The sequence below is a fragment of the Lissotriton vulgaris genome, chromosome 1_1 (genome assembly GCF_964263255.1).
Source record: "Lissotriton vulgaris chromosome 1_1, aLisVul1.2, whole genome shotgun sequence".
In the NCBI taxonomy this organism is placed as follows: domain Eukaryota; kingdom Metazoa; phylum Chordata; class Amphibia; order Caudata; family Salamandridae; genus Lissotriton; species Lissotriton vulgaris.
In genome coordinates, this window is record NC_141685.1 from 794,402,274 (window position 1) to 794,426,111 (window position 23,838).

The 23,838-nt window shown below is 42.0% G+C and overlaps 1 protein-coding gene across 2 annotated transcripts in view; it reads left to right on the forward strand.

Annotated features, from left to right (window-relative positions):
- Positions 1-23,838, forward strand: part of SEC16B (SEC16 homolog B, endoplasmic reticulum export factor) — a 407,021-nt gene that overhangs the window by 78,832 nt on the left and 304,351 nt on the right. For both annotated transcript variants that reach the window (XM_086956511.1, XM_086956518.1), the window contains exons 5-10: positions 442-547; positions 1,225-1,378; positions 6,444-6,604; positions 12,971-13,032; positions 14,525-14,660; positions 17,917-18,144. In XM_086956511.1, the coding sequence (XP_086812637.1) occupies positions 442-547; positions 1,225-1,378; positions 6,444-6,604; positions 12,971-13,032; positions 14,525-14,660; positions 17,917-18,144 (847 nt within the window). The remainder of the gene's footprint in view (positions 1-441; positions 548-1,224; positions 1,379-6,443; positions 6,605-12,970; positions 13,033-14,524; positions 14,661-17,916; positions 18,145-23,838) is intronic.

The following is a 23,838-nucleotide window of genomic DNA, read 5'->3' on the forward strand; positions in this document are numbered from 1 at the left end:
ATCTCATGATCTCTTCATGGCATGTGTCTAGATTCCACTCTTAGTTTCTGTTTCATTAGTGTTATGCCTGGTTCCTCTTGCTGCCGGTCAATGATTTCTCTTTGGTCATCAACCCTGATGTATTATTTGCCATCACCTTTTTGTCTACTTTGATTTCTCTTTTACTCTTTCTCTAATTTCTGCTTTTTTATAACCACACTTTCCTTTCCTCTCACACCTTGATTTGTCTATCAGATTGCTTTTTTTATCTAGCATGCTTAATTTTTTACCTCCTTAATTCAAATTCCACTGATTCCCAATTTCTAATTCCACAATTTCTCAGCAGACAGTATATGTCAAAAAAGATGGAGCACTCAACATATCTTTAATAGGACACAAGGGCAATCTATTTAAACTTATTTTACTTATCTGTCTTACATTTTAAACCGTATCTTGTTGTAGGATAAATAATTATGAAGGAAGCCATGTCAGGAGCACAGAACAGGAGAGAAATGGAGAGGATTTTCGATGGAACTCTCAGGAGGACTCTGGTGTTTTGCAAACCAAGGTGAGCCTATACCAGTTAGAGTACACAGTGTTCGATCGGTGCACACATGTTCTGCAGTGCAGCACCTTCTACTGTTCCAGGGTTGAGACCCTCGCACAGTCCTGTCAGTGGACTGATGTCCTGCCCCCAGCACTCTGCTCTTCTAGGGCAGAGAGCTACACACATAGCTCTGTAGGTGCACCACTGTTCTATCTTTCCATATGTCCTCTTATTGCAGGAGTCAGACCCAGCCTAGCTCTGTCAAATAACCTCACTCCAGACCTAAAACATTCTTTGCTATTGCAAAACTGAGACTTGTTTTGTCAGTGTAGCAAAGTTCAGTCCCTATCACCCGTCCAAGTCATCCCACCCCACCCCAATATGTGATTTGTGACCTTGTATAATAATGGTGCCTTTGACAAGCATGGTGATGCCTTTATTCAGTGTGATTAAATACACTTAATCTCTCTCCCCTCCTCTCCTCCTCTCCTCTCCTCTCCTCCCCTCCCCTCCTCTCCTCTCCTCTCCTCTCCTCTCCTCTCCTCTCCTCTCCTCTCCTCTCCTCTCCTCTCCACCTCTCCCTTCCCCTCTCCTTCCCTCCCCTCTCCTCCCCTCCCCTCCCCCTCCCTCTCCTCTCCTCACCTCTCTCTCGGCTTTTCTTTCCTTCCCCATTTCCACTTTCCCACTTTATCCTTCAGTTCATCTCTCCTCATGCTCCCAGCTCTGCGGAACACAGTCTGCTCCAGCAGTACAAAGAGTCCGGCCTTTCTTCCAGCAGCTACGAGCTCAGCCAGTACATGTGTGACTCCTCAGACCCATGCCCACCTGATCCCTTGAGCCCGGTGGCAGCAGGTGAGTCTCCACCAGATCGGATGCGGGGGTTCTTCTACTGACAGTGTACATCCCAATGCATTCAGAATGAAACATAGTTCTAGGTCCATTTGTCTAATAATTCACTTGGTTCAGTTTATGAGGGCAATCTTTTTACAATGTCTTTTCCCTTGTCTATTGTATATTTGGTAACTTTAGTTGCTATTGCACATTGCCCACTCTCCCATGCTCTCACATACCTTGCATTGATCTACTACAATGTTTACCAAGCAGGCTAAGGAAGGTGTTTAGCTATGTGTTTTCTAGCTTTGGCCATAGAATATTTCTGTGAATGTGGTCAATGGCTGATGAGCTATCTATAAAAGTGGGATGTAGGCATCCCTTCTGTTTGGTGTATTTCGTTCCCACGAGTTGAAATAAGAAGGCTTTGTCGATGGTGGAGAGTACAGCTCTGAATCTGCATTGGTACATGGAAAGGATCCCTTCAGTGTCTTAACATTTTTGTAGAGTTTTCAAGATTATGCGGCTTGCCTTTCTTATAGACTGGAATTATAATGCTATTGAGCCACAAGTCTGGGGAGGAGTAGGATTCTTTGCAGTTGTGGATTAGTGCCTACAAGATGTTGTACCTCAAATTTGGAAAGGATAGGAACAGTTTGTTGTGAAATCCACTTGGTCCTCTGGCTCTTTAGTTTTTCAGACTCGAAATTGTCTCCTTAGTCTGGTTGAGGCAGCACTACTTTTTTATTTCTTTTTTAAATTCCTCGCCAGTAGTAATTTCCGTGAAGTGGTTGGAGAGTCCTTGAGCTGTTCAATGATTTTGGGTTGGGTTGGGTTGAGTTGTTTTGAAAGATGTTCTGTAAGTGATTGACATGTGAGTTGTGTAAAATTTTGTAGGCGAGTACAGATGACTTTTCTGAGAACTTATAGGTGACCATCTTCCGGAAACAATTTTGGCATGATTCGCAAACTGCACTTTGTAGTACGTTATGTAGTACTACAAACCAGACTACAAAATGCAAATCTTATTTATACTATTGTGTGCAGAGTTCTACTCCCCTACTGTGAAGTCTCCACACACATCAGAGAACAGAACTGATTTACTCCTAAAGTGGATGGATTAGACAGGAGTAAGAGGGGTTTAGTGAATCCGAGGGAGGGGTTAAAGAAGGGAATTACCCACCCTCAGAAAAGTAAGGCAATTGCTTTACTTTGAGGGGAGAACACATGTAATTTACACTTTTGTAGTAAGATTGCTCTTGGAGTTTGTGAATAATGTAAGTAGTAAACTTACTCAAAGGTGTAAACTTATTCAGAAGTGTAAGTTACCTTTGAGAACCAGCCCTCTGTGTCATTGGCTTTGTTGTGTGTGGGTGTCCATTAGGAGTTTGGATTGTTTCTTTGAAATCTTTCTCATTGAGGGATATTCATTCTATCTGCTCCCACATCAGTTATTTTTTTCTTAGAGCTGCATTCTTCATCAAACCAGATGATTGTCTAGGGGGGGTCTTCTTGTTATGTTGTATTTAAGGCCATAGTTTCTTCTTGTAGGTTTTATTGCCAATTAAGAGAACGTTTCTGTTCATTTTCTCGAAAAAAGTGTATTTTGCTGCGCTTGCTCCAGATGCTAGATAGGAGAAAAAGGGGTCCCAGTAAAGGAGAGATGCGTATTGTCGCAAGCAATTAATTAAATCAAATAAACAAAAATGCATCCATAATGTTTAATTCACATTATAGGAAAAGAGGCAACAATAATGATTTCAAGCATTGCAGTTGTCTTAGTGCCCCTGGAGGTAAGGGGGACGTGCAGTCGTGAGGGTAGTGTGGGGAGGGGATCGTGACAATAAAAACACGTATCTATCAAAACGTTAGTACAAATTCAATGAGCGATATAAGACAAAACGGTCACAGTTCAAACCAATAATTCATATTACACATGCCCCATTGTCCATAGTATACAGGAATAGTGGGTATGAAGAGGCTGTGTCATAGGTCAGGGAGTGTGTCGACGTTTCGACCCAGGAAAAGCAGGAATCAGTGGAATCCTTGCACGAGGGTCTTCATCAGGACGAGGAGGGGCTAACAACCTAATTCAAAGAATAATTAACCCAAATTATTGTATTAATTAAAAATGTCTGGGTCATAAAAGGATTTTGAGGGTAGACACATCAAGGGTTGAAGCATACCTGAAAAAATCAGTGCTTCCTGGTCAGTAGTCAGGACAGGAATCGATGAGAAACATTCAATCCTGAGAAAGATATAGCAACAGAGTGATTAGGATTTTATATTATTGGACCATGTTGGTAACGGAAAATGAATCAATCAGACTTACTTAGTATGTTAAATCCGGTCTCCCGATTTAATGGAGGAGTTGGATCCGGACACTGGGCAGGGACGACCACTCTACATATCTGTTCAAAGGGAAAATATATTCAGCCTTGGCCGAGATGGGATCATTTAGGGCAAGAGGTCAATGGTTGGGACAGCATACCAAGTAGCGTAGAGAAATTCACAGTGTCCCCGATGTTCGAAGGATTACGTCCGCATTAGTCTGGAATCGTATCCTGAGTGGGGAAAGGGAGAACGGAATTTAGGGAATACTGCGGTGATGGGAAAAGCCAGTATATTGTGAGTATTGTCAAAAGCCAGTGATCGGCAAACTTACCGAACGGAAAAGTATCAAGCGTCTCTACGGCAGCCTCGAGGAGAACGCCGAGCTTCCTGAGACGCCAGTAGTCATAGTAACACGAATGTCACGTGAGCATTAGTAAGAGTATGAAAGTCTTGGATTGCCGTAGTATACATGGTGAATTGTAATATTTTAGATTTAGTGTGCAAAGGAAAACTAAAATTATTATATGCGTCACTACATTTTCTACCAAGAGTAACCAGATTAAGAAAATTGTCAACCGCCACTGGCAACATCGGGGACACTGTGAATTTCTCTACGCTACTTGGTTAGCGGTCCCCACCATTGACCTCTTGCTCTAAATGATCCCATCTCGGCCAAGGCTGAATATATTTTCCCTTTGAACAGATATGTAGAGTGGTCGTCCCTGCCCAGTGTCCGGATCCAACTCCTCCATTAAATCGGGAGACCGGATTTAACATACTAAGTAAGTCTGATTGATTCATTTTCCGTTACCAGCATGGTCCAATAATATAAAATCCTAATCACTCTGTTGCTATATCTCTCTCAGGATTGAATGTTTCTCATCGATTCCTGTCCTGACTACTGACCAGGAAGCACTGATTTTTTCAGGTATGCTTCAACCCTTGATGTGTCTACCCTCAAAATCCTTTTATGACCCAGACATTTTTAATTAATACAATAATTTGGGTTAATTATTCTTTGAATTAGGTTGTTAGCCCCTCCTCGTCCTGATGAAGACCCTCGTGCAAGGATTCCACTGATTCCTGCTTTTCCTGGGTCGAAACGTCGACACACTCCCTGACCTATGACACAGCCTCTTCATACCCACTATTCCTGTATACTATGGACAATGGGGCATGTGTAATATGAATTATTGGTTTGAACTGTGACCGTTTTGTCTTATATCGCTCATTGAATTTGTACTAACGTTTTGATAGATACGTGTTTTTATTGTCACGATCCCCTCCCCATACTACCCTCACGACTGCACGTCCCCCTTACCTCCAGGGGCACTAAGACAACTGCAATGCTTGAAATCATTATTGTTGCCTCTTTTCCTATAATGTGAATTAAACATTATGGATGCATTTTTGTTTATTTGATTTAATTAATTGCTTGCGACAATACGCATCTCTCCTTTACTGGGACCCCTTTTTCTCTTAACGCTATACTACCCAGGTCCCAGTGACTTTATTGGGTTAACCCTTTCCCTTGATACCAGATGCTAGATAGTCATTGTCTTCATTTTCATTGAGTAAGTGGTATCTTGGTGTGAAGATTTCTCGTAGGCTCATCCACTCCTTAGGGCTTCCTTGTCGATTTTGTTCCTATTTTATTCTGAGTCAACTTTAGAATTGCAAGGGTTTTGGAGACTCTGGGACAGAATTGAGTCATCATCATTGGGAGCTTCACAAAATATGATATTCAGTTGAATATGGCCGATTTCGACTCTCCATGACAATTTACCATCTGATAATTGGGACCAGTCTGCTAGGGGAATTAAGATGTAGTCAATAATTGAGGATGTCTGTTATTGCAAAATGGAAGAATGACTTGTTTTCCTTCTGCTACAGTGTGAAGGGTGGAATCATACCGTTCCTGTATCAAAGTTTTTCAAGGACCTTTCCTTTGGCGTCTTTTGGTGGGAAGGGTTGGTTTAAGATTGAGGTTCCCAGGCCTTGCCTAGCTTCCATGGCAGCTTTTTCTTCCTTGCCACAGTTGCCTAATTTGGTATTAAAGTCCTGTGCTTTAACAACCTAGGACAAACGGAACTAACTTAAGACCAAATCCTAAAGTTACTGCCATTTTGGTATTCACAGAAGACACTTACTCATTTTGGTATTCACAAAAGGCACTTACTCATTTCCGTATTCACAGAAGTTAGGAGTCCTAACTTTAAGACTCCTAACTGCCTTCAGTGAATACCAAAAGTCTTAAAGTTAGGATTTTCTCATTTTAGGAGCAGTAAAGTTAGGATTCCTAACTTTAGGACTCCTAAATGCCATCTGTGAATACTGAAAGTCTTAAAGTTAGGATTTTTCTCAGTTTAGGAGTAGTAAAGTAAAGTTGGGCCTAAGAGCACTGAAAATTCCTTTGAATTAGAAGTCTCAGCATATATTTTTGCTATTCTCAGTGTTGAATTATGAGGACAATATCTGTAGCGATTGACCGGTAAGTGATATCTGTCTCATCTTTTTCATTTTGTTTAGCCTGCAACTAGTCTGTAGGCATCTGGAATTCTTTCAGCAGACTTTGTTTGCTTTTGCTTAGTTGCTAATCCCAGCAGAATTACAGGGCCCTCATATTGATGGCATTGGAGTCCTCTGTAGTTGCATAGCCCAAAGGGAAAATGAAGTGGATTATTCTCTAAAACATGTCTTTGATGCCACTTTTGACAGTTTGTTTAATTGCATTTCTTTTGTTATTTTGCAGAGGAAACTTCACTTGCCGCCTCCCCTCAGTCTTTTACACCCCTGAAGTATTCCCTCCCCCATGTGGCAGTCTGTTTCGGGGCAGGGGGACAAATGGTTCGTGTAAGCCCTAACTATCCCACCGAAGGACAGCCGGCAATCATTGAAATTCACAGCCTGGAGGTAACAGTTCAGAGAATTCCATTGGGGCAGGGCAGTGGGTAAGAGTGCTGCCCAGGATATACACTGATCCTTCATTAAAAAATACTTAAATGGAGTCTTCCCTGGCAGTAGAACGCTTGATTGAGACTGATCTGAAAGAAGAAATCTGGACAGTTCTTCCCCTAATTCAACTCAATTTAGTTTTTATATAGTGCATGGCTACCCCAGCGGGCCTCCGAGCTACCATAATGAACCAATTAACTAAAGCCCATTCTTTAGAAAAGGTATGTTGTTAAACCTTTTCTAAAACATACTTTCGACTGCTGACTTCTAAGGGAGGCTGGAAGGGCGTTCCAAAGCACAGATACAAGGTACACAAAGGAGCGACCTCCGCTTTTCTCCCTTTTGATCTTGGCTACCAGCAGCAGTGCCGATTACTAGATCTCAGAGACCTTCGTGGGACTTACAGGGTAAGTAAGTTCCTGATAATGAGTTGGTCTTTAGTGGATTGCCCGATGCACAATGCAGAGAGCCTTAAAATGAATTCTCCTTTGGACTGGCAACCAATGTAGGACACACTTGAAAGCTCCTATTCTTCAAAAAGGCTTCCAGCCACTTGATGGCATTCCCAGTCATGCCAAATTTCATCATTCTCTGGATGTGCATGGAGCACAATACCGTGTTGGAAGCAGCACTTAGTAAGTAAGTAAAAAACGTTCAGAGCGAGACGTCTTGGCGCTATGTGTAGCAGGGGAGCAAATAATGGCCGGGTGCAAACTGCTTCATTTCCGTACAGGGAAAAGTCACGTCTTAAACATTTTCCTGAACTGGGGCCGAGAAGTTTGAAACCTAATGCTGGCTGGTTGTTAATTCCAGAGTTTCGATGCTCGGTATGTGAGGCTTCTACCTCCCCATCTGGCCTTATGGATTTTGGGGACCTGAACTAATCTTTTATTGGCAGATCTAAGATTCCGATTTGGTAGATGCCACTGAAAGAGTTTCTGTAGGTTCCACATACCCTCCACATACAGCGCTTTATGCACCAGGCATAGAGCCTTAAACTCGATGCGCTGCTTGATTGGTAGCCAATTAAGCTCCCTAATACTACTTGAGATATGATGGTATTTTGAAATATTGAGCAGCACTCTAGCTGCTGCATTTTGTAGTGATTGAAGTTTTAGCAATTGGCGTATGTCAGCGCCCAGAAAGTGTGCATTACAGTAGTCGATATGGGAGAGAACTAGTGCAACTATCACCAATTTTCTGAGGTCTAAAGGGCTAAAAGGTAGGACTTTATGCAGGATTTTTGACAGAAAAAGCAGGATGATGTCAACTGATTGATCTGTCCGGCAAAGTTTAGTTGGACAACAAACAGAAATCCTAGGTTCCTAACCTTTACCGAAGGATTTGAGCAGTGACCAGCTTCTGCTGGCCACCAAGATTGATCCCAAAGTCCTGTAATACTTGACCTCCATTTTGTCTGCGTTTAATTTGAGATATCTCTGGTGATTTCTTCCCATGATTTGCTTCAGACAATTGTGAAATGTCCCTGTCACGGCATTGGCATTTGAGGAAATGAAGATGACGATCTGCGTGTCATCGGCGTATGTTACCAACGAGAGCCTGTGAGCCCTCGTTAACTTGGCCAGAGGTGTAACATATATGTTAAATAGGGTTTGTGACAAGGCTGAGCCCTGTGGAACTCCACAGTGGAGGGAAAACCTCTCAGATGAAAAATTGTCCCAACACACCCTCTGTTCCCTTGCAGTAAGGAAGGAGGTGAGAAGGGTTAGATCCACCTCTTTAATTCTTATTGCCTTCAGCCGTTTAGTCAGTATCTGATGATTCACTGTATCAAACGCGGCTGATAGGCCAAGTAGTATCAGAACGGCTCTTCCTCCTTCTTCCAGCTGTTTGAATATTTCCTCAGTTGCCATTATTAGAGCTGACTCTGTGTAGTGCCTTGGTCTAAAACCATGTTGTGTTGAGTCCAGAAGGTCATTGGCGTCCAGATAGCCAATTAGGTCTTGATTATTTGATTTTTCTAGTATTTTGGCCGCCAGCAGTAGGTAGGATATAGGTCGATAGTTTTTCACATCTAATGGTTCGAGAGAGGGTTTCTTTAGAATTAGTCTAATGCAGGCTTTCTTCCAAGAAGCTGGATAGGTTCCTGAACTATTGATGTTATTTAGAAGCGGAGTTAGTGTGGTACTGATCTTGTCAGAGACCAAATGTATTATAGCGGGGGAACAGGGATCAGTCGGGGAACCTGATTTTGTAGCTAATAAAAACTCATTAACTTTGTCCACAGTTAAAAAAGAGAACTGATTAACTGACACACTGTGGTGTTCGAGATGAGATCATCTGACGGTGGTAAGGAGGGTCCGATAGATCCTTGGACCTTATAAACAAGTTCGTCGTAGACCGTTTTGACCCTATCCTGAACTTTATCAAAAAGGGCATGGTCTGGTGCAAATTGATTTGCCTGTTTCAGTTTGGACAAGGCAGTGACGGTCTTAAAAAGCTCTCTTGAGGAGTTTTTGGCCGCTTCAATTTTACTTGTAAAGTAGTTCATTTTAGAGCTTTTAATAGCTGCCTTATACTCTAATGCTAGATTGTAGGTATATTTACCTTGATCACTATAATCTGCCCTCCATGCCCGCTCTGCTTGTCTACACTTAGATTTAATACGTTTGAGATCTGAGTTGTGCCAGTGTGCTGCGGTTCTATTTTTCTAGACTTTATTAGTTCTTACTGGGGCCAACTGATCCACAGCTGATCTAATCCAGCCATCAAAGTTGTTGGCCGCCTTGTTATTGTCTACCACTAGCATGGGTGGACTTTTGTCTAGCGTGTCTACACGATCCTCTTTCTTGATTTGTTCCCACAATCTCCTTTTGGCAGGGGGTAATTTATTTGACTGCAAGCTGTCACTATCCAAAAAGCATAGTTTAAAATGGATGGCCATGTGGTCTGTCTAGGTAAGGGGTAATACTTTGTCCACTGTGATATTGGAATTTTTCGTAAATATACCATCAAGGGTGTGAAGGGCCTTATGCGTGGGCTCTAGAACTAGTTGTGTCAGTCCGAAACCCTCCAAATTTTATAGTAAAATGGAAGTATCTACATTCTTATCAAGGTGAAAATTGAAATTTTCCAATATCGTGAAGGTAGGGTAGTCCAGGCAGGATTTCATTAGGGTCTGTAATCCTTGGATAAATGTGGATTTCGGTCCAGGTGGCCTGTATATAAGTAGGCCGGAGAAAGATATAAATTTGCAATTTTGATATTAAAGGACATAGCTTCTGCTCCAGGCAGCTGAATGAGCTCAAAAGTAGCTTTCAGCCTAGACCGATAAATGATTGCTAAGCCGCCTCCCTTTTGCCCTTTTCTATCCACACTAGTCAGTGCATATCCTGTTGGTACTGCAATGACCCAGTCGGGCTAAGACGTTTCGTTGGCCCAAGTTTCTGTTAGAAAGACCAAATCCGCGTTTGATGATTGCAACAGAGTTTCAAATTCGTACTCGTGCTTAATCACTGATCTAGTGTTCAAGCAGTATAGCATTTAACACATTATCAACAGGTACAAGGTGGTTATCTTTCCATCTTGGGGTGTTATGTGGAGAACCGGAGGCCGAGGTGACCATGCTACAGTCTGTAGCTAAATATAGTGAGTTGTTGTTCCTACCAGAAGAACAATAGTTAAGGGTATTCGAGGGAAGGTGCAAGACCATAAGTGAAAGGTTACATGCAGTACAGCGAAATGGAAGATAGTCACTTCACCCATCCCAAATGGTAGCATTACATGACTTACCCTTATTTAGTGCCATTAACTGCCCCCTGGTATGAATCTGGCGGGAAAAACGGGCAGGGGTCCTCGCGCAAGGCACTTTCCGGGGGCAGACGTGCTTGCCTTTGGTGCACATGCTGCGCGTGTCCGCTGCGCGGTCGTGTCAGCATACTGGTATTATCCCCTTCGAGCTATAACAACTAGCACGCCGACCTTGCTGTGGGGGGGCCCGCTCTTATATATGGGCACCGCAGGTCATCGGAGATACACGGCAGAGGCAGTCTGGAAGACTGAACCATCTTCAGTAAAGTGCAATGTGCAATAGCACAGTTAGAAAAGATGAAAACGTTAAAAATGCCTTAATTTCAGCAGATTAGTAAGTGCTTTCCCTGGTCCCTCATTAAAAATGGTTTCCCGAGCAACAATTAAACAGCATTGTTAAGATCACTTTCCCAAGCTGCGCGGTCGCTTCAGCATACTGGTTTTATCCCCTTTGAGCTTGAACAACTAGCACGCTGACCTTGCTGTGGGCGGCCCGCTCTTATATACGGTAGATCAAACATTATCATTGCCACTAAACCCTTTGAACTAGAATAGAGCGGAATTCCTCTGTGGCTACCAGTAGTACAGTCTCCGTATTGTAATCTGATCTGAATCCTGTCTGGGAGGGGTGGAGGATGTTTTGAGTTTCCAAGAAGTAGGACAGAAGTTTATTGACCTGCTTTTCTGGGAATTTACTCACTACCGAAAGCAGGGAAATGGGTCTGTAGCTGTCTGCCATCTGCCAGGTTGGTATTCGCTGTAGGTATTTTTAGAAGCGGCTTCACTATCGCTTGTTTCCATGTTTGGGGAATATGGCCAGTTTCAAATGAGTGGTTAAGAATATCTATAAGAATGGGTAATAAGGAACTGTCACCTTGACCTAAAATATCAGGAGGGGGCCGGGTCCAAAGGAGATCCTGAGGGGGAAAGCCAATGGGATGGGACCAGACCTTTGCATTCCCAGAGTACTGACGTTAGGTATAATAGCAGGAGGTGGTCCCATTTTTTAAATATTTTGTTAATAAATGGAAATGAGAGAAGTTTCCTACAAGCATGGGTGTGTTGTCAACTTTCATACCCTTGCCACTTACCACACATTCAATGCTATTATGAGTCCCAAAAACTTCCTTGCAATAATAGCCACGTACATAGAGTCCTATTTATGGAAACACCTGTTAAAGAAACATGCCTCGTAATAACTACCACTGATACATAATCCACTTTATAAGAATGTCTAACATGGAGTCCCTTAAAAAAGAACATTTGATATAGATATTGAGACACCCTTGATGTACAATGCTCTGATTTAGAGACAGAATCCCTGAAGCATAACCTTGTGTGCTAAAGGAACCTCTGTTACTTACACTCCACCTGTCTAAAACATCTGAATAAGAAACCATAGATTTAGACACACTAACTTAATTTAAGAACTTATAATGTAAAGTCAGCTTAATGTAAGAGTTCCTTCTATAGTGATTTCCATGATATAGGAGTCTCGGATAGCGACCTCGGTATAAATGAACGTTTCAGACTGTTCTGGTTAAAATCGTTTGTTACACAGATTTGTCCTATGTAAGAGCCTGTCATGTGTGAGATTACCTCTTATGTAAGGAAAACTCCTGTGATTTTTGAATCACGTACACTAAAATTTCTTTGGATGTAAGAATAATTGATGGGAGATTCGACTTTGCTACAACAACCCTTGGATCTCATCTGACAATGTGATTGTGTTGTGCTCTCCGTACCTGATAGTTCTACTGAGATGCAGATATACATGATTACAGAATTTTATTAAATAATCTGGGATTCTCCATAAACGGTGTCCAACCTGATGAATTAATTTTCTGACCTATAAGAATCTTTCCAAAGGTAGGTGGAAGCTTTTGGTGTGAACATCTACATGTTTATAATGGATTTGTATCTGATTGTGTTTTTCTAATGTAGTTTTTAATTACCTATAAATCAGTGAGATATGTCATACAAATTAAAAGTCATAATTAAAATTCTGTCATTACAAATTCATCTAAAAGTTATTCTAACATTACCTTATATTTTCATAAATTAATCTCAGTAGTAAGCATGTATAAAGCTAACACTTTAATGTAAGTTTCACCAATCAATCTGGCCAAAGTAGCACATTAGCCTAAATTTAAAGAGAATTGATTGTAGATTTTTTGATGTGGGAATAGATTTATTAATCATGCTAAAGGTAAGGTGCAAATCTAAATGTAACCGAGAATGCAGGCCAATCCATGATTACATACATTGCCTTACACTTTCAGTAGTGCTTTCCTGAGAGAAAATCAGCCTGTTGGGTCGTGGGTGACCCACCATCCCCTCTCTACCACTTCCTATGCAATTTTGCAGATTCTAGAAGCCATTTTTATGTTTTTGTTATACTCTGCACTTATTTTAAAAATGCTGATTTTGTCAAATCTCTGTGAATAATTTTTGTGAGTGATTTTTTTTAACAATTGAAAAGATTTTTCTGAGATGATCTTTCTGTAAAAGCTGTGTTTCATTACTAAGTGAGAACCATCACATTTTTCACAGGTCATTCTTCATGACACGCAGGAACAGGAAGAAATGAGGGCGTTCTTGGGGCCACTGATCAGGTAACGTACTGCTCTTCTCTCACAACATCTCCTCAAGTACTATTAATACTACTTGTACTCTGGCTGACATCTATACGAGAACTCACAGACAGATGCCAAATTGGTGACAGACCCCTCTTCTCTCTTGGACACACTTGACATCTATATTAAAAATATGAAGACATAGGACATCCATCAAGGGGAGGATCAGCCCCTCTTCCTAGCCCTATGAAGAAGAACTGTGAGCAGCCTTTTCACCTACAACATCTACATATATGTTAGACTTTTTCTCATAAGGGATCTTGGGCAGGCTTTGTGCCTTCCCTTGGGGTATCTTACACACATTCCTTGACTGTATAAAAAAAGAAATAAAAAAAAACATATGGCCGCTTTGAGAACTATGGGGCGTTTCAGAATGAGAGCCTTAGAAGTTCGAGGCAGGGCTGCTGCCACATTCAGGTGCATATTCTTCAGCAAAATCACATATCGATTAGTTAAACATTTCATGACCAATACATATATGAGAAAAAAAATGTTCACTTTACACTCCTATTAGATCCCATATTCAAATTTGGGATGCTTCAATTTTGAACTGAACAAATATGGATCTGACCTCTGATTTTCCACAAGAACATAAAGCATAAACATATTACCCATAAGAGCCTCATTGTGAGCCTTGTAGGGTGTAATAGCACACCTGGTAAAAATTAATACCGCAGGGTGCATTGTATTCAGGGAGCGATTCCACACGTTCTGACTTCTGGAACTACTGATAATGTGGTAATACCACAAGTTTTCATTTTCTGTGACGTGTGTAACTTGAAGTATTTTTTATTTTCCCTGCACACATTTTACCAGGTATTACTGGAGAGTATAGGAATGCAGCTCATCCTGGAATCCTGATTCTGGTGCAAAGTCCTGTATGCACCTGAATTAGGATTCCGTGGGATTTGTAATGTGGCCCTAACAAAGAAATCAGACATATGCTTTCATGTCAACCCTAGCCTCTCAAATTCTCGTTACAAACTGTCTTGTTTTTAACTGATAGTTAAGGAGACAGCACTCTCTAACTTACAGATAAAAGGGTCTGGCTAAGAAATCAGGGTACCAGCTGCTAACTTGTCCACATAAATCAAGTATGCACCCATCGCTACACCAGCAAAAGAAAAAAACACATTAGAGGTTTACTATACACCCTACAGGGAATTAGTGGACAGACCAGAGGCTGTTACTTTGCACAGTGAAATGAGGTAAAAATTTCACCTCCAGAGGTACATTAGGTACATACTCGCCTCAGCACCAAAACATTAGAGAGAGAATGTTTACCTCTGCAAAGAAGAATCAGGCAAAACATTCTTCTCCACAAGAGACATCTCAATTCATCAATGAATACGTCTCTGTTGCTGCTTCCTTTCATGTTGTTGCCATTGCTAAATTCATAAACTTGTTGGTTACCTCACTTTTCGACTTACCTCTGACATGCTGCCATTTTCTTTTTCTTCTTTGCTTCCAGGGAGGATTTGCACAAAGGAGACATTCTCAGTTTCTGCCAACGTGAAGTGGAACTGATAAAGCAGTTGGATGCTGTGAGGAGCCGAGATGCTGTCCTACTCTGGCAACTCCTGGTGCTTCTCTGCCGGCAGAATGGGGTATGTTCTCTACCATGTTACGTTATGTAATGTTATGTGTTTTTGCAAAGTGCACTATCACCCCCGAGGAAACCCTAGTACTGAACAGGTGTGTTTTCCGTAACCCTTCCTGTGGTAGGTTGGTTAATTGAAAAGCTAGGTTTTCAGTTTCTTATGGAATTCAAGAAGAGGCAACTTTTGTGTTGCAGGAGGTCGTTCCACACTTTAGCAGTGATGTAGGAGAATGCCCGTCCTACTGATCTGGTTCTGTGGGATGTGTGTGAGTATGAGTCCTGCAGAGCGGTGTTGCCTGGGTGATTGGTGGAAGGAGATGCGACTGCTCGGGTAGGTGGGGTCAAAGTTGTGTAGTGCCTTAAATTCGTGTGAGGACTTTGAAATAAGCGAGTTTGTGTATTGGGAGCCAGTGGAGTTCCCTGAAATGTAGTGTGATATGAGTTCTGAGTGGGTGGTTGAGGACAAGTCTTGCTGCAGAGTTCTGGATGGTTTGTATTGGACTAGTGAGTTCCTTGGTGATGTCGGCATAGAGGGTGTTTCCCTAGTCTAACTTGCTGGCGACTAGGGCATGAGTGACAGTTTTCCTAGTGTTGCTCAAGAGCCATTTAAAGATCTTCCTCTGCATCTTCAGGGTGTGGAAGCAGGATGCAGTGACAGTGTTGACTTGTGCTGTCATGTTCAAATTACTGTGAATGATTATTCCAAGGATCCTGGCATGTGTGCTGGGTGTGGGTCCAAGTGCAGCTGGCCACCAGTTGGAGTCCCTTTGTGAGGTGTTCTTGCCGAAGACCACTACTTCTGTCTTGTCGGCGTTGAGCTCCACACAGTTGTTTCCTATCCGGGTAGGGACTTTGGTCATGCAGTTGGAGGTGACCTTATTTCTTGTGTTGGAGGTCTTATCTGAAAGGGTGAGTATGAGTTGCATGTAGTCAGCATAGGAGTGGATGTTGATGTGTGCACGGATGACGTGACCTGATGGACTAAGCATACATTAAAGAGTGTGGGGCTGAGCAATGAGCCCTGAGCACTCCACAGATGATTTTTAGGGCTTCCGAGGAGTAAGGTGCCAGACTGACAGCCTGTGTTCTAGCCATTAAAACAGAGCAGATCTAGCGGAGAGCCGATCCTTGGATGCCAATGTCGTGTAGGCACCTGATGAGGATGGGGTGTGAGATTTTGTCAAATGCTCCAGAGAGGTCCAGTACAATGAGGGCTGCTGCGTCTCCTCTGCCGTGAATCATGCAGATGTCGTCTGTGGTGGCAATGCTCTGTCATGAATCATGTGGATGTGGTCTGTGGCAGCGATGTGTGCTGTTTCTGTACTGTTTTGGGCCTGAATTCGTTCTGCGTATCATTGCGGTGATGGTGGTTGCTAAGGTAGTCGGTGAGGAGCCAGGTAAGCTGTATTCTTACACACCAGCCATCTCCAATTGCTAGTGGAATCCCTCTCAACACACACAGTTCCACATTCTGTTACAAGACAGGACATTCTACTGATTATATCAAAACACTAGAATGAGCCAGCCCTAGTATGCCACCCAAAGCGTATTATTTTTTGTTTGTGCTGTGGTGTGAAAATTCTTAGTATTTTAAGATAAGCTTGTCCAGCTTAAATCTGAGATATTAATTTGAATTCTCTCTATATGGTAAAAGAGAAAAACCATATCACCCATTTACTTCTCTTCAGCCAATTTTAAGGTAAATGGCATTTTGGTCACTTTCCTGTCTTGATATACTGAGAGCAAAAGGCTGAATGCATCAACAAACACCGAAACTGATATATTATCCATAGCAAAGAATGAGATATGCAACATTTCTTGCTTGAGGTACTTTTTTTTGTGACTGATGCACAGGCTTACCACTGTCTGGGCTAAATGATATTTTCTCTTTGTCGCTCTTCTTCTCATTTTCCCTCTTCAAATGACCTCCTTTAACGTGCTTACATTAATTTTTTGTTTTAAGATCAATGTCAGACTTGCTACAAAATAATTAAAAAATACGATTTGTCCAATCACGGTGTAATTTTAATTTCAGCTTTCAATTCATTTTTTTAAGAGGTCAGAGCGAGCCGGGCTTCTATGCATTTAGTTACATGAGGATGTTCTACTCTATGGAATGGATACTGGCACTAAGATTTGAGTTAACCTGTTCTGGGTAGTGCAGGGGCGCAATGTAGGCCCCTGTACACCTTGCAGTGCTGGGGGGCCCCAACCATTCAGGGGCCTATACCTTTGGAGAGATCCCTGCAGTCCAAGACCAGTGAATATCTGTGAGATATGGGAGACTCAGGTGCCCCTCGTCAAATGTTTGAATTATGCCATTGGTGTAGCGGAGGTCTGGGTTCTGACAGACAAGCAGCATGACCTGAAAATGATGTAGTTATGTGGAGATTTGACTTGTGAGACTCTTCCCAATGACCTCTGAAGGAAAGGGTGACTATAGCCCTGTCACAGTGTATAGAGGCTCGCTCCCCGTCCCAAATGTAGAATGCCTAAGCTGGGATGGGCTGCAAGGGATGAGAGATTGGTCTCTTTAAGAAATTCGCTGGGACATCTGTGGTGGACGGGCATTGGCAGCATAGGACTGAGACAGAAAATAAGCCCTGCCACCTAAATATAAGTGGACTTGTTTAGTAAATTAGATAGTTAAAAAAGTAGCCCACATTTGCAAATCGGGCTGTTTTTAACTTGTAAAGAGATGCTTTAAGGTGTTTAGAAAGGAATAGAAGACTACATGGACTTTGCTTACTGCAGACATATTGTGATAATATCTGGGAAGTTAACATTAAAGGCTGACCACCCAGTCCAAAAAACAGGCCTACAAACAGCTAACAAATTGCCCTACCCACCGATCTGTCAGACTAGTCCTTCGGTCACTGCCAGATTGCCGTATATGCCAGTGTCCATATATGCCAGTTCAACACTGGGAGCTGTCGTACCAGTAGCAGGTCTGCGGTGAGGCATTTAGAAATAAGATGCGGAGACATGACAGGAAACCTCATCTGTGTGATGAGGCTCCTTGGGTGCAGGTTGAAGTATAGTACTTGCAAAAGTCTAAAGTGCATTTTTAGAACATTGTAAAATACATAAATAGATGAATTTTCAATTGTATCTTTAATTTATGTTTTGCTTTTAGCTTGTACTATTTTGTTTTAGTCACATTCTTATAGAACCTATCTTGTTGTGGACATAATCTTAGCATTATTGTGGAGGATACTCTCAGTTTTTTCTACTTGCTGGCACGCAATTTTCTTTCATTGCAGTCCATGGTTGGGTCAGACATCGCGGATCTCCTGATGAAGGACTGCAAACGTGAAAAGTACAAAAAGCAGGAGGCAAACGGCAACCTGATCAATCTCAATGACGATTCGTGGCTTGCCCCGACAGCCGACACACAGGATCTGCTCACAGGAGAAGTCCCAAGCTGCACAGAGACCGCAAAGCAAGCAGTGGAAAAGTTTACTAAACTTCTCTTTTATGGCAGAAAAAAGGCAAGTCCCTCGTTTATCTCCCTCAATATCATGTTAGTAATTAGAGTTCCAGACAGTTTGCAGCTGACAAAAAATTAGAAAACAGATGGTTTAGCTACTTTTCCTATTATTTTTGTGCCCTCAGAGCAGACCAGCATTAATTAATTTTGAAGGTACATTTTGTCTTGCTAATAATATGTCAATGTTTTATCTGAATTTAGTTAGTCTAAATATTTAGCATCTGATATGGTGTTTGCCCTGTGTATATTGTTTTTCTTTTAATTTTTATATTTAAAATTACATTTTAGTTTATTTTAACATTTTAGTGACAGATTCATGAAGCCATTTGCAACCCTAATGGAACCTAAAAGAGCAGATTTTACAAGTGCGTACATTCAGCGTTGTATTGACAAAATTGAATTTACCCTCTACTTCCTGTGGTTAGCAGTAGGAATTCCTAGGCTAGAATATTTTGGAAAATTGATAAATACCGAAACAACTGTGAGTTTGAGGGAATTCGCAAACTTTTGCAAGGCTAAATACCCACCCTTTAGATATATTCCCTCTGGCAGCAGCAGTAAAGCTGTAGACAATGTGATAGACAAGACAGGGAGTACTCCAAAATTGGTGGGGTGTAGGAGAAGGGATTTCCCTCATGGGTAAGCTATTTTTGCGGTAGAGAAAAAATAAAATAAAAAGTTAACAATGCAAATTCAATTTCCCTTGGCATTTACATGTATAAATGCAAATGTGCATGGTTCAAATATTACACATGTGGATACTCCTTAAAAAGCTTCAGCTGTTGAAGTTTCCCAAAAAGGGCAGTGGGTTTGTTTGTATATTCCCCGCCAATTGTAATTGTGCAAAACATTGTAAATGTACTATAAAGTAGAAGCATACCTACTAGTGTACATTTACCACTTGTTTGTGAGTTGGGAACTTCAAATCTTTCTTATGGCCAATTTTTTATTTTGTATGTTTAGAAATCCATTTCCCTCACCATTTCAGCTTTCAGATGAATCGTCTACGTTAGTATTCAGCATAGTGTTATTTTTAGATTTGTATTTTTTATAGCAGCCACAACCACCCAGTTCAATATTGAATATACATTTTAAGAATGTGAAATAGTTTCAAACTTAATAAAAAAATTACATAAATGACTGATGAGCCATGTAATGTAACAGAAAAAAGCATATTCATAACTCTTGGAATGATCGTTTGCCTTCAATTTTAATTTTAGTTTTTAGTGATTTACTTAGCTGAAGATTTATTTACTTGTCGAGTTAATTTCTCTTATGTAAGACCGTTCAAAAGTTCTTTTACATTAAATTATGGTTTTGTTTTTAATACTTAGACTTAGTTTGTGGAATAATTACAATTGAAAAATGGAATATAAAAAATTATTTTTGGAATGACTGTAATTTTGTTTTGGTTAATACATCAGCTTGTGTTCTTTTTCATTTATTTTGGGTGCTCCTTTTAATTTTAGCTTTCGTTTTTAGTGTGTTTAGTTTCATTGTTGAAGTGATGTCTCCTCCATGGTATACTACCAGAATATTGTGCTACAAAATGTACATTAGCTGCAATATCAACTGCCAAACTATTATGAACGATCGTATATATAAAAGGAACTCTAGGTTTCCTGAACACAACTCCACAATTATGTACCTTTACAGCATATTTCACATCTATGTCTATAGATATAGAGTTAGAATAGTAGGTCTGTATTATGTATAGCTGCTTCACAATATTGTGGTAGGAGGTGTTCTGGCTGTGAGATTTTTGTAGCATTTCAATATTATGCCATGCAACCCTTTTGCTTATATTCATTTTTAGTTTTAGGCAAGACAGCTTAGGCGCTTAAGTTTTGGGTATTCAATAATTCACGTAGACAAGAGAAATATAGGCCATCATTGCTATTCTGGTGGGAAGAGTGTCTGGCCGACATCGTATCAGGGTCCGCTGACATGTAGTCGGTGGCTCCACCCGCCTTATTATGATCTGACCACTGTGAAGTCGATCGGAAACATGCATTTTTCAATTGAGGCTTGTGCTGCGGCCTGGAAAAGGGCTGCAGTAGAAGCCGCAATGGCAAAAATCATGTTTACAAACATCCATGTACTGTGTGCCACACAACATGAGGTGCCTGGCACAGGGTGCATGGCTGTTTAGGCGGGCACCACGTGTGGCCCCCGACCCTCATAGTAGAGGCCCAAGGGGGACGGGGCCCTGCTTGGGGCTCCCAGAGTCCCTTTCCATCTGCCTTTTCATGGCAGTTGGACCCCCATGGAAAGGCAGAGGGGAAACTGACATCGTAATCCCTATAGCAGAGCCTGAGGAGGCACTGCCCCTATTGTAGAGATTACAGTTCCTCCGCTGCCCCGACGGGGTCCTTGAGCCTGTCAGAAAAGCAGCAGTCGGTCCCTCCGCCCTTTACCTCTGACCATTGGATCATAATCTGGCGGTCTGACCGTCGACATCATAATGAGGGCTATAGTTTGATTTTAAAATATCAAGGAAAGAAAACTAAGTTGTGTTTAATACGAAAGAAATGTAGTTGAGCAGTATTGTCAAATTTGGTTGATTATGCTGTATAATATATAGTTTCAGTTCTTTTTTATTGTTTTCATTTTATCTTTGTGTTCATTATTAGGCTGTCCTACATTTTCCGTGTACTCCAAGTTGATGTTACCATTTTTCTGTAGTGTGATGAGTTTCAATTCATTGTGTTGCCATTTAATTTTAATCATGCCTTTTTTCGAATTTTAAGTACTTGTTTTTTTTTAAACTTTTTATATCAAATCAATCAATTAGGAGTTTGTATAGCGCGGCTACTCCCCTGTGAGGGTCTCAAGGCACAGAATTTTAGTTTCAAATTTATATTGTGGTATTTAATTTAATATTCTCTCTTTTATCTTTTATTAAATATTTTTATAAGATTTTTCTCTGAAACAATACATGATACAAAACATCTCGTTCATCAACAATGCTACGTGAGATTCAGCGTGCAATTGTACAGTGTTACAATAATGGACAGTATTGGCATGTCCACCACAACTAACTCCTGTAGGTCAGAAGTTCCTCTTTCTGTATCGGTATTAATCAGTGAAACTACGTAGAGGAGGGCTCACTCCATCTCCACCCAAGTCTGTGTTGTAGTGCCTGAGCCAGAGACCCTACTCTTTACGGGACTTCTTGGGGCATTCTCTTGCCTTATATGTAACTCTTTTGGCCACTATATGGAGGTCCATTTCTGCTTTCCATTCTTTGAGGGTGGGCGACTTGGGGGCACTCCAGTGCTTGGCCACATTTCACTTCACCACCACAAGGCGCAGATTGCTAAAGAGGAGTTTACTTCTGGGCACATCTACCTCTGTGGGTATCCCCAGTAGTACGAATTTGGGGTCTTTTGGCAGGCTTACACCCAGTATCTTATTAAGTTCCTCCATCACATTTATCCAGTATGAGCTTATCACAGGGCAGGGCCACATTGTGTGCAGGAATGACCAAATCTCGTCCCCACATCTCAGACAGTTGGGGGCCTCTGCCCTACCAAATCTATATAAACGGGCCATGTCGTAGTATATCCTATGCAGGTCCCTAAACTAAATAAGTTGCAGGTGTAACTTGACTGCTACCTCCCCTGGTGCTTCAGGGCCGCCTCCCAATCTGTGTTGTTTAATTCGCCCACCTCGCCTTCCCATTTTGCCTTCGGTTTTGTCAGGGTATCTGGGACATTGTTAAGGATAGTCTTATACATCTATAAGACTGCTTTCCCAGCTATCTCACCTTGGAGGGGCCTCCCATACAGTGTTGCACACTATGGGATGTCGTCTAGGTGACTTTCTCCACCTTCCAGGTGTGTTTTAATTGTGAATATTTAAAATATTTGGTATTATGTAGATGGTATTCCAGTCATAAGGAACTAAAGGGGATCCAGTGCACCCTCCGCTATGAGGTCCCCCAACTTCGAGATTCCGATTGTATCCCACTGCCCAAAACTCTTCAGCCTTCCAAATTCCTTCAAATGTGTTCCCACCCATAGGGGTGTCTCCCGGGTCAACATTTTTTACCAGTTCGTCAGTCTTTCCACCCCTTTCCAGGCATCAGTGGTCATCTGGGTCACTGTCGGTAGGTTCTTTGACGCCCTTCCCCCCGAATAAGTATTGTAAGTAGGAGCGAGTCTGGAACTGGTTCTTCTCCGGCACATGGGTGGTCTCCAGGCATATACCCCAGTTGTTGACCACTATTAAGTGCACTGCCCAATATTATGCCCGGATGTTAGGGTGGAAAATGCCCTCATTATATCGGTTCCTCTGCAGTTTTACCCAGTGCCACTCTGATTATTCAGGCTTGGTGCTATAGCATAAGGGCAAATTAAAGGGGTGATAGAGTGAATCCTTGTATTGTGCCCCTCTCTGTGGGGTTGGTGGATAGCTCTCCATTTACTCTGACTCTTGCAACCCAGGTTTTTGTAAAGAAGATTGATCCAGGCAATAAATCTGGGGCCAAACTGGAACTTCCCCAAGGCCTGTTTATGAAGGGCCAGTGGATGGCATCAAACGCCTTCTCAGCATCGAAGGACAGGGTTATGTGGGGACTATTTTGGACCACCTTGAGCCAGTTTTAAAGATGACTGAGGTTGAGCCTTCTCGACTTTTTAGGCATGATGCCTGATTGGTCCCGGTGTATTAGATTACTAATTACCGGTATGAGTCTGATGGCTAATATGGTAGCCATTATTTTTGTCTCAATGTTCAGGAGGGAGATCGGACAGTAGGAACTGCATTGTGTTGTAGGCTTACATTGACTGTGAATCACTACCATAGTGGCGCTGTTGGAGGTCTAGCGGGAGGGCACCCATTGCCTTAACTTCACTGACCATCTTGAGCAAGTATGGACACAGGAGTCCAGCATTCATTTCAAAAAGTTCAGCCGGTATGCCATTAAGACCTGGGGTTTTCCCTGTCTTTAATTTGCCAATGGCAGACAATGCCTCTGATAGGCCCACATCCTCCTCTAAGGTCTGTCATCCTTACCGCGACAGGGTTGGAATTGTTACCTCTCCCAGGTAGTTTTCTGTTTCAGTGGTATCTGCTTATGGCCGAGCCTTATTAAAGGCAGCATTGTATTGTGCAAACCCCTTCACATTGTCCCGAGGCGTGACACATGAAACCCTATTGTCTCCTTTGATCTCAGTCACCCACTTTGCCTCTTCTGCCTTTCTACCTAGCCAAGCTAACAGTCCCCCTGCTTTATCCCTGGTGTCATATAGGCGATGTTGCCTGGATAGGATCATGACACTGACTTTCTAGTCTGCCAGTGTTTAGTACTCCCTGTGGACTATCACAATCCTGTGCAGTATGGCTGGATCTGAGTGCACCCCAGGTCTGCCCCCCCCCCCTCCATAAGTGTCTGTTCCAGTTCCTCCATTACCCGCACCTCTTTTTTCTTCCTATGGGCTATGATATTTTGTGCCCTGACACTAAGTAGTACTTAATAGCCTCTCAGAGGACCAGAGCAAAAGTTACGAAGTCTTTATTCTCATAAAAATATAGTAACGTGTCTACTCTGATTTCCCTTACCACTGTTTCAGGCTTCAGTTTCCAGGCATTCAGTCTGCAGACCTACATTCCCCTACGCATATTGGCCCTGAAAGTCAGCCAAAGGGGAAGAGGTCTTACAGACCCCTGGCCAAGAATTTGTCTCTTTCCA